The following is a 9,795-nucleotide window of genomic DNA, read 5'->3' as shown; positions in this document are numbered from 1 at the left end:
AGGGAAGGGAGAAGGGAGAAGGGAAGTGGCTCATGGTGGAAGGGTCAGAGGGAAGAACTTTGAGCTGCAGATGAGGTTTCTCCTTGGCCCAGCAGAGCTGAGTGGCATGAGGTCCTCAAGGGCTCAGCAGGGACACGAGGACTCACTTCCAGCCCTGTCTTCCCAGGAAAACTGTTCCTTGCAGCAGCCAAACTTCATCTGGGGGGAACCTCCTGGCAGGAGGGTGTGAGGAACAGGAGCCAGGAGAGCTCAGGAGCAATGAGGCATCGGGTGGTAACCTCCACACCCACCTAATGACACCTCTTGGCAGCACCTCGAGCTCCTTTGGAGGGCAAACACCTCCTCCAGCGCCACGTCCTGCCAGGGCAGCCTGGGCAACTCTGCCTGCTGATCTGGGGGGTTGGTGGTGTCCCCCTGCTCTCCTGAGGGGCAGAAGGTGTTGGACCATCACTTTGCATCTCCTCAGGAGAAGAGTCAACTTGGATGCCCAGAAGTCCATGAGGAGACCTGAGAGGCAGAAGGTGTTGGACCATCACTTTGTATCTCAAACCAAGAAATGAATCAATTTTGGTTCCCAGAAGTCCATGCAGAGAGCTGAGGGGCAGAAGATGTGTTTGACCATCACTGGTGCATCTCAAATCCATGGGTCATGAGGAGAACTGAGAGGCAGAAGGTGTTGGACCATCGCTGGTGCATCTCCCCAGGAGAAGAGTCAACTTTGATGCCAGAAGTCCATGTGGAGGTCTGAGAGGCAGAAGATGTTGCACCATCCCTTTACATCTCAAACCCCGGAGATGAACCAACATTGGTGCCCCAGGAGAAGTGAAGGGAGAGAGGTGAAATGCTCACGTGGACGAGCACCTGAAGGAGCTCCCAGAGAGGCATCTCCAGCTCCTCTCTCAGCCCACGGAGAAGTTTGGTTACACCTTCTCAGACATTCCCCTGGGCATGCTCTGAGGGGAGTGGAGTTCCACCGACTGTCTCCGTCGAGCCTCGCGCTCCGCCCAGTCCTCCTCTGGCTCACGGCCCTTGAAGATGGCCAAGCGCTCTGAGAAGGTCTTGGCTTGGGGGAAGAGGATGTAGTTGTAGAGGATGGAAGCTGCTGCTGCCCCAAGCAGAGGTCCCACCCAGAAGACCTGTGGGAGGGGAAAGGAATGGGAGGTGAGGGAGAAGTGCTGAAGGCTGAGGGTGGGGAGAAGGAGAAGGTGTGAGGAGATGTGGAGGAGGTTTGTGGTCCTTCCTGGTTTGTGTGGCTTGGGTGGTCTGAGAGGGATGGGAGGGAGGAGGAAGAGGAGGAGGAGAAGGGGCTGAAGGAGAGGGAGGAAGGAGATGGAGAAGAAGGAGGAGGATGAGATGGAGAGGGAGAAGGAGGGGGAGAAGGTGAAGGAGGAGATGTAGGAGATGAAGGGGAGGGAGAAGGAAGAAGAGGAGAAGGTAAAGCAGAAGAAGGAGAAGTAGGAGATGAAGGAGAGGGAGGAAGAGAAGGGGGAGAAGAAGGAGAAGCAGGAGGAGGAAAAGAAGAAGCAGAAGAAGGAGAAGTAGAAGTAAAAGATGGAGGAGAAGGGGGAGTAGGAGAAGCAGAATGAGAAGAAGGAGGAGAGGGAGAAGGGGGAGGAGAAGGAGAAGAAGTAGGAGGCCACCAGCTTGTGGTGGCCACCTGTGAGCACATCAACCCAAACCACCTGAGCTTCTCCTCCAAACACTCTCCATGCAGGTGGAACCCACTGGGACCTCCTGAGCTGGGAGTGACCCCCAAGGCTCCAAGCCCAGACCCTTCACACCCCAAACTCTCCACCAACCACTCCTGGAGCTCTGTTCCCACTGCTTTGCGGAGCTTAAATCCCAGGGAGGATTCCCAAAGAATCCCCTGGAGAAGAATCCAACAGGAACCAGGAAAGATCTCCAGGACTTGCAACAACTCCACCCTCCATTGGCTCTTTTATTTTTGCTCCTTCTGCCAAGTCATGGTGGCCAAACCTCTTCCCCAGTTCTTGCTGTGACACTCCCAGTAGGACAAGCTAATTAAGCAGCCAATTAAGCAGCCAATTAAAGCCCCACCCTCTTCTCCTTATCTCTCCATCTCTCCTCCATTGGGGAGCAGGCATGGAAACACCAGGAATCCACCTGGCTCGGAGTGTTTCGAGGAACAAGATGCTCTGGAGGTTCATCCCAGCAGGGAGAGGAACCCAAACCCTTACCCAGTGGTCACAGAAGTCTCCGACCACGACAGCAGGAGCGAAGGACCTGGCAGGATTCATGGAGCACCCGGTGTAACGGATCTGCACGAGGACAACTCTGGTTAGTGGCAGCTCCAGAGATCTTCCACCACGTTGGGACGAGCCCTGATGGGTTCTGAGGGTGTTTCACCCCCTGCCTGAGCCCTCCAGCATTCCTGGTCTGGGAAAAGTATTCCAAGAGCTGTTCCAATGCTCAGCACTTGGCTCTGCTTCTCCAGAAACTCCTGGGGCCTCAGCCTTGGAACCTCCAAGGGCTGCAGGGAAAAGGTCCTGCCAGGCCTGATGCAGGAGGAAATTCCTTCTCCTTGCTGCTGAGGGCAGGAGAACATTCCCATGGATGCATGAACTGGTGGAGCTTCTGGGATGTGGTGGGATGTTGGGGTTGGCACAGCTGTGCTGAGTCTTGGGGCTGCTTTGGTGTGGAATCCAAGTAAGATTTCCATGGATTTCCATCCCAAAGACTTCCCAGGCCTTGAGACCCTCAGTTACCAATACATTCACACCAGGAGAGAAGATCCTACTGAGCCTTGGTGCTCCCCAAGGGACCTAACCAGCAGCAGAGCCCAAACTCCAAGCTCAAGCTGCAACTCTCCTATAACTTTGGTGGGATTTTCCCTTCCTTATCCACTGGAAAACCACAGGCTCCACAGCCCTCATCCACCCTGGAGATGTGATGCAGCCAAGGAATCCTTGGGCATAAACTCCAAGAGAATCCCAAAAAGTGCTGAGTTTCAGCCCATTCTCACCCCAAGGAGATGTCCCACAGCCACGGAAAGGCCAATGGACAGGGCAGGAGATCCCAAGTTGTCCTCCCTCCGTTCATCAGTGGAGGCAAAGATGCACAGGACCAGTTGGAAGGTGAGGAAGAGCTCAACAGTCACGGCCTGACCTGTGGTTGTCTCGTTGTGCAGCTGGAAGGGAAGAATAAACAACAAAAAAAGGGATTCAGGGCAGAGGGTTGGGAATCATGGAATGTTGAGGGGTTGGGATGGAGCATCCACAGCCTCCTTGGAGTATCCTCAACCTCCTTGGGGCATCCACAGCCTCCTTGGAGTATCCTCAACCTCCTTGGGGCATCCACAGCCTCCTTGGAGTATCCTCAACCTCCTTGGGGCATCCACAGCCTCCTTGGAGTATCCTCAACCTCCTTGGGGCATCCACAGCCTCCTTGGAGTATCCTCAACCTCCTTGGAGCATCCTCAACCTCTCCCTGGCCAACCTGTGCCAGTGTCTCACCACCCTCCCAGGGAAAAACTTCTCCTTGAGATCTCACCTAACTTTCCCTCTCTCCATTTCTCCCCATTCCTCCTTGTCCTGTTCCTGCAGCTCCTACCCAAGTCCCTCTGCAGTTTCCCTGGAGCTCCTTTCCCTTTCCTGGTGGTTCTTTCCCTCTCCTTGTGTGTCTTTCTCCAATCTCTTTCCCACTCTCCCCTGCTCCACATCAAAGGAACCACAGCACCTTCCCACCAACCCCAGACCACAAACCTCTTCTGCTGTCCCTCAGCCTTCCCAAATCCCCTTCCTGCTCCATCCCAAGCCCCTTCAGGTGCTGGAGCTTTACCTTGTTGATGGCCAAGCCTTCCCTGCAGTCTGCTGGAGTGATCTCGTGCAGGATGGCAGCTCCCACCACCCCCCCCAGGAGCTGGGCCACCACGTAGAAGACAGCACGGAGGAAGGAGACCTGGGAGCCGATGAGACAAGCCACCGTCACCGCCGGGTTGATGTGAGCCCCACTGATGTGTCCCAGGGCTTGCACCAGTGTCCCGATGGCCAGGCCGAAAGCCAAGGAGATCTGGAGGATGCTCGGAGGAGAAGCTGAAGGCCAGTTGAGAGCAGAGCCAAGGCCGAAGAGGATGAAGACCAAAGTAGCCAAGAATTCCACCAAGACAGCCTTGGTGAAGGCGATGGATCTCAGTTCCCACATCATGAGGCTTCAGGTTCTGCTTGGAGTGTCCTCAGGGGTTGCTGTGGCCTTGGGGGATGGTGAGGGACAGGTATATATAACTCTGGAGGTGGAGGAGGGTCCTGGGACACCTGGGCAGGACTTGGGATCCAAGGAAACCTGATGCTTTTGTTCCTGGTGTGTTCCAGCTGAGGGAACATCAGACCTACCCCTTCTCTTCCAGCTCATAAATCACCATCCAACCGTTCCAAGAGGCTCTTCCCCTTCTCCTGGGGTTCCTTCCCTGGTTGTCCCCAGAGGTGTTGTTTGCTCCTGTCTTCTCCAAGCTGGAGGAAACAATGGCAGGTCTGGAGGTCTGGAGAGGAGACCGGGCTTGAGCTTTCTCAGGAGGGACAACAACAATCTCTGCTCTCTGGGACTAGTAGCAGGACCCAGGGAAGGGCTGGAGATGTTCCAGAGGAGGTTTAGGTTGGAGATGAGGAGGAGGTTCTTCCCCCAGAGGTGTTTGGGCACTGGGACAGGGTTGGGTTGGACATCAGGAGAAGGTTCTTCCCCCAGAGCTTTCAGGTAGACTAGATGATCTTTGTAGTTCCCTTCCAAGTGGACTCTTCTTCCTCCTTCTTCTCCATCCTCTTCTCACATCCCTCCCCTTTTCCCACCATTTCCCTCCTCCTTCTCCCTACAACAAAGATCCTGATGGGAATGTCACTCCTAATAAGTGAGACATGGTGGGAAGGACAATCCAACCATGGATTGTCTGGTCAAGGTGAGATTATACTCCCAGAAGACTTTTCCTTTCTCCTGGACTTCCTCAGAGACTTGTCCCACCCTGTGGAGATTCTCCAGCCATGGAGCCAATCCCATAAACCATGTTTGGAGGTTTCATGGGAGATGCTGAGCCATGGAATTTGGGCAGAGCCAGGACCTGGTGCAGAGCTGGCAGCTCCGAGGAGGTTCCTCAAGGTAGTCGTTAATTCAGGGGCTGCAATTAGTGCCAGGCACGAGGGAGACGACACAGGTAATTAGGAGGAGGTGATACCTTGTTGATTAGTGGTTAGGTCTGGGGAGCAAGGACTGATGGGTCAGAGCTTAGGGCTAATTAAAAGGCAAGAGAAGGCAACAGGGTTGAGCTCTGGGCAACCCAAAGGTCCAGACTCATGGGTCTTCCTCCCACGTGGCTGTGGAAAAGTTGTGGTAGGTCCTTGGGTTGAGGTTTGAGGGGTCTGGGATGAGCTTTGAGGTGTCTCTGATGAGCCTCCACAGCCTCCTTGGGGCAACCTCAACCTCCTTAGGGCACCCACAGCCTCTCCCTGGCCAACCTGTGCCAGTGTCTCACCACCCTCCCAGGGAAAACTTCTCCCTAAGATCTCACCTAACTTTCCCTCTCTCCATTTCTCCCCATTCCTCCTTGTCCTGTCCCTGCAGCTCCTCCCCAAGTTCCTCTGGGTCCGGCCCCTGCAGCTCCTACCCAAGTCCCTCTGCTGCTTCCCTGGAGCTCCTTGAAGGTCTCCACACAACCTTCTCCTCTCCAGGCTGAGGAGCCCCAAGTCCCTCATTCCTTCTCCAGCCCTTGGAGTGGGGTGGGATCACCATCCCTCCCTGACGCTCCAACAGGAATCCAATGCTCTTTTGGAGCCTGTTGGTGTCTATGTTGGGACAACAACAACTCCTGGTGCTTTGAGCTTCCTCCCAGGAGTAGAAACCAGCCTGGGAAATGTGTTTCCAACCCCTTTTTTTTTTCCTTCCAGGGAAGGAGCAGATCTTGCACAACTCTGAGCTCCTCCAGTGCCTCCGATCATCGCTGTGATCTCTCTGCTCCTTTGGCTTCCAGGGCAGTGTAAACACCCCTGAGGTATCTCCCATTCCATCTCACATACCTCCGAGCCACGGAGGAGAAAAGATTTCTTGCAGAAACACCACGGAGGTTTTTCCTGCTTTGGATTTGATCCCTCAAAAGAAGCTTCAGGCCTGGCTGGGAATTCCATGTTTTCCTCCTTTTCTCCATCAGCAAGGAGCACCTGAAGGTAACTCCTCCTCCTCTAAACCAGTTACAGCTGCTCTGGGAAGTCCATCCTAGACCCTCGGACCCTCCCGGGGGGAATTCCTTCCCAAAATCCCACCTAAACCTCCACTTTTCCAGCTTGAAGCCATTCCCTGTGTCCTATCTCTCCAGGCCTTGTCCCAAGTCCTTCTCCAGCTCTCCTGGAGTTCCTTCAGGCACTGGAAGAGGCTCTGAGGTCTCATTGGACCTGTCCCCTCTCCATTCCTTGTCCCAGTCCCTCTCCAGCCCTGAGATGTGGAGGTTGAGGCAGAGGATGAAGACCTCTGGCAGGGACAGAAGTTCTGCTCTCCCCAGTCAGATTCCCAGAGAACATTCCCCAGAGGAGACACCAGTTCTCCACCTTTTCTGACCTTTCCAGTTCCATCCCCAAAACCTTGTCACCCAGGAGCTCCTTGGCTCAGGCTCTGTTTGTTGTTCTTGTTTGGACTGAGCAGGAGGATTAGCACTGCTCTGGTTTCCTCCAGGACCTCCCCGAGCTGAGTTTGAGTTCGGGCCAGGAGTGAGGGCTGAGCTCAGGAGAAGTTTCCCTTCATTCCCTAATCCCTTTCCAAGGATTTGCAGGTTCCACTCCTGAAGGTTTGCCCAGGGTTTCATTGAGGGAGACAGAGAAGAAAAGTCCTGAGCAAGTTGAGTTGATCCCATTGGGCTCAGCTCACACTTCTGGGGCTGAAGAACATCCTGAGACATGTGGAAAACATGAAGTTTCAGGTTCAGAGTGACTCATGGAGAGGTTTGGGTGGGAAGGAGCTTAAATCCCATCCCATGGGCAGGGACACTTCCCACCAGCCCTGGTGGCTCCAAGTCCCATCCCACCTGACCTGGAACACTCCCAGGGATGGAGAAGCCACAACTTCTCTGGACTATGCCCAACCCCAACATCCCCCAAGGTTGGAGACCTTGGTTGAGACTAAAGAGGGGAGGAAAAGAAAGTGATTTCCCTTGTTTGGGGGCTTGAAATTCCAGGCCAGGACCTGGCAGAGAATCATCCCTAGGACAACAATTCCCTGGAACAAACCAAACCCCAGGAGAACCCCTAACTTGTTGACCCCATAGTGGACCAGACCCTGGAAGCTCCTTGTTCCCTCCCCAGGCAAGAACCTCCCCTGGTGCCAATGCATCGGGTGGTGACGTCCCATGGGGTGGCAGAGCTGTGCCCAGAGCTGTGTTTGCTCACCCAGGCACAGCCCAGAGCCAAACCAGCCCTGGAGGACCTGGGGCTTTTGCCACCAGAGCAGTGACACGGAGAGCAACGTGGCCTGGGCCGGGACCTCCTTCCCTCGGGACCAGGGACCAGGAGCTGTGGAGCTGCAGGCCAGGAGGACCAAGGAAGGAGCTCCAGGAGGGGTTGGCTCTGGGCAGCTCTGGATTGCAAAGGAATGAAGAAGTTGGGATAGATGTTGGTGGGAATTGGTTCTGGTGGTGGTTCTAGGGGATAGTGGTGCCTGTTCCCTCCTGTCCTGGCTCCGGGAGTTCTATGGATCTGGGACCCTCATCATATCCTCTGTCTTCAGGCCAGGAGGACCAAGGAAGGAGCTCCAGGAGGGGTTGGCTCTGGGCAGCTCTGGATTGCAAAGGAATGAAGAAGTTGGGATAGATGTTGGTGGGAATTGGTTCTGGTGGTGGTTCTAGGGGATAGTGGTGCCTGTTCCCTCCTGTCCTGGCTCCGGGAGTTCTATGGATCTGGGACCCTCATCATATCCTCTGTCTTGTCCTGGTGCCTGTTCCCTCCTGTCCTGGCTCCGGGAGTTCTATGGATCTGGGACCCTCATCATATCCTCTGTCTTCTCCTGTCCTGGTTCCTGCAGCTCTATGGATCTGGAACCCTCATCATCTCCTCTGTCTTCTCCTGTCCTGTCTCCTGCAGCCCCATGGATCTTATAGCCTCGAACTTCACCACTTTCCTTCACTTAGATCCTCCTTCCACTCCCTCCATCTCCTTCCACCTTCTCCCCCATGTCCCTCCTGCTCTGCCTCCTTCCCACTCCTCCCCAGAGTGAGGCAGGAGCCCTGAGGGACCTGCAGTTGGTTGCTCAAAGGCCTTCGGCTCCTTCCCAACAAGGAGAAGAAAAAAAGTTCAACCTGGGCCACTTGTGCTGGTGGTTTCTGTGTGGGTTTGGGGTGTGGTGCAGGAATCAGGTTGGCACTCACAAGCAAAGCCCTTTGAGGAAGGTTCTCCAGCCCAGGCTGAGCTCTTGTCCTCACTTCCTCCTCTTGTTCTTGCCCACAGTGGTGGGGTTTGGCCTGGAGGTGTCAGAGCGATTTGAGTTGGATCTAGAGGAGAAGAACATTGGCAGCTCTTCCAAGGCTGTGCCAGCAAGAGAAACCTGTGGAAAGCTCTGGAATCCAGTTGGCTCCTGGAGTTCCCCAGGGGTCAGTTCAGGTTGGAAGGAGCTCCAAGTTCATCCCATCCCAGCCCTGTCTTGTATTTGATGGTTTGGAGGAGGAGGTTGAGTTGCACTTCAACAAGTTTGTGGCTGAGCCAAAGTTTGGGAGGGAGTGTGGATCTGCTGGAAGGCAGGAGGGACCTGGAGACATGAGCTGATTGCCATGGGAGGAGGTTGAACAAGGCCAAGTGTGGTGTCCTACACTTTGGCCATCCCAATCCCACCCGGTGGGACAGAGTGGCTGCAGAGCAGCAGGAGAAAGGGACCTGGAGTTGGGGTGGACAGGGAGCTGAGCAGGACAAGCAGCGTCCTTGTCCCTCAGGGGGACAAGGAGGTCAATGCCATCCTGACCTGGAGCAGGGACGGTGTGGTCAGCAGGACCAGGAGGTGATTCCTCCCCTGGACTCAGTGCTGGTGAGGACACACCTTGAGTCCTGTGCTCAGTTCTGGGCCCTCAGCTCAGGAGGGACATTGAGGGGCTGGAGATCAGGAGAAAGTTCTTCTCCCAGAGGTGTTTAGGCACTGGGACAAGATTGGGTTGGAGATCAGGAGAAGGTTTGAAGAGATTTTTTGATGGAGTGCTCAGACATTGGAATGTGCTGCCCAGGGAGGTGGTGGATTCACCATCCCTGGAGGTTTTCAAGATGAGAGTGGATGTGGCACTTAGTGCCATGGTCCAGTAACCACGGTAGGGTTGGACTCAATGATCATTGAGGTGTTTTCCAACACAGCTGAAAGAGCAACAAAGGAAAAAATGCTCTCCTGGGTGGGGCCTGAGCTGCTCGAGGAGCTCTGAGCTGCTTTGGTTGGGTCAATGGAGCTCATGAATTCGCCTCAGTGTGAAACCACTTGAAGATACATCTCACTGGGCTTCGGCACACCCCAAAAGCTGCTAAAGAAATCCATTCAGCACTGGAAACGTTCTCAGTGAGGTTGTAGAGGTCCTCGGTGCTGGGCCGAGAGCGAGATGGGACAGGCCCAGGTGGCTCAGGTTCTTCCCTGAGTGATTTGTGGTCACTTGCGTCACGCAGAGGTGTCAGGTCGAGCGAGAGGAATCTGCCTACGCATGGGGGAGGTGGAGGAAATGAAGGTCCTTTCAGCTAGGATGGGCTCAAATCCCAACCTGGCCAGGATCTGTGGGCAGGAATGACGTAGGAAAGGTTTGGAGGAGGAAGAGGTTTGTAGGGCAATCGGGAGGCGGAATCACAG

General features: G+C 54.8%; 1 protein-coding gene across 1 annotated transcript; it reads right to left on the bottom strand.

Annotated features, from left to right (window-relative positions):
• Positions 1-920: 920 nt before the first annotated feature.
• On the bottom strand, positions 921-4,164 carry AQP2 (aquaporin 2 (collecting duct)). The gene is made up of 4 exons (XM_009080246.1): positions 3,799-4,164; positions 2,984-3,148; positions 2,199-2,279; positions 921-1,136 (listed from the first exon to the last, which is right to left on the bottom strand). The coding sequence occupies exons 1-4, from the start codon at positions 4,162-4,164 to the stop codon at positions 921-923; spliced, it is 828 nt and encodes a 275-aa protein (XP_009078494.1).
• Positions 4,165-9,795: the final 5,631 nt, after the last annotated feature.

This window comes from Acanthisitta chloris, unplaced genomic scaffold, assembly GCF_000695815.1.
Source record: "Acanthisitta chloris isolate BGI_N310 unplaced genomic scaffold, ASM69581v1 scaffold16018, whole genome shotgun sequence".
Lineage (NCBI taxonomy): Eukaryota > Metazoa > Chordata > Aves > Passeriformes > Acanthisittidae > Acanthisitta > Acanthisitta chloris.
The sequence above is the reverse complement of the archived record's forward strand: the minus strand, read 5'-3'. Positions and strand labels throughout refer to the sequence as shown.

Bases quoted from the DNA above. Each gene is read 5' to 3' on its own strand.
- AQP2 (XM_009080246.1), bottom strand. From the start codon at position 4,164: ATGATGTGGGAACTGAGATCCATCGCCTTCACCAAGGCTGTCTTGGTG. The intron at 2,280-2,983 runs GTGAGAATGGGC...GTCCTCGTGCAG, and splicing joins CTGTGGGACATCTCCTTGGG to ATCCGTTACACCGGGTGCTC. The intron at 1,137-2,198 runs GTAAGGGTTTGG...CCCCTCCCACAG, and splicing joins GAGACTTCTGTGACCACTGG to GTCTTCTGGGTGGGACCTCT.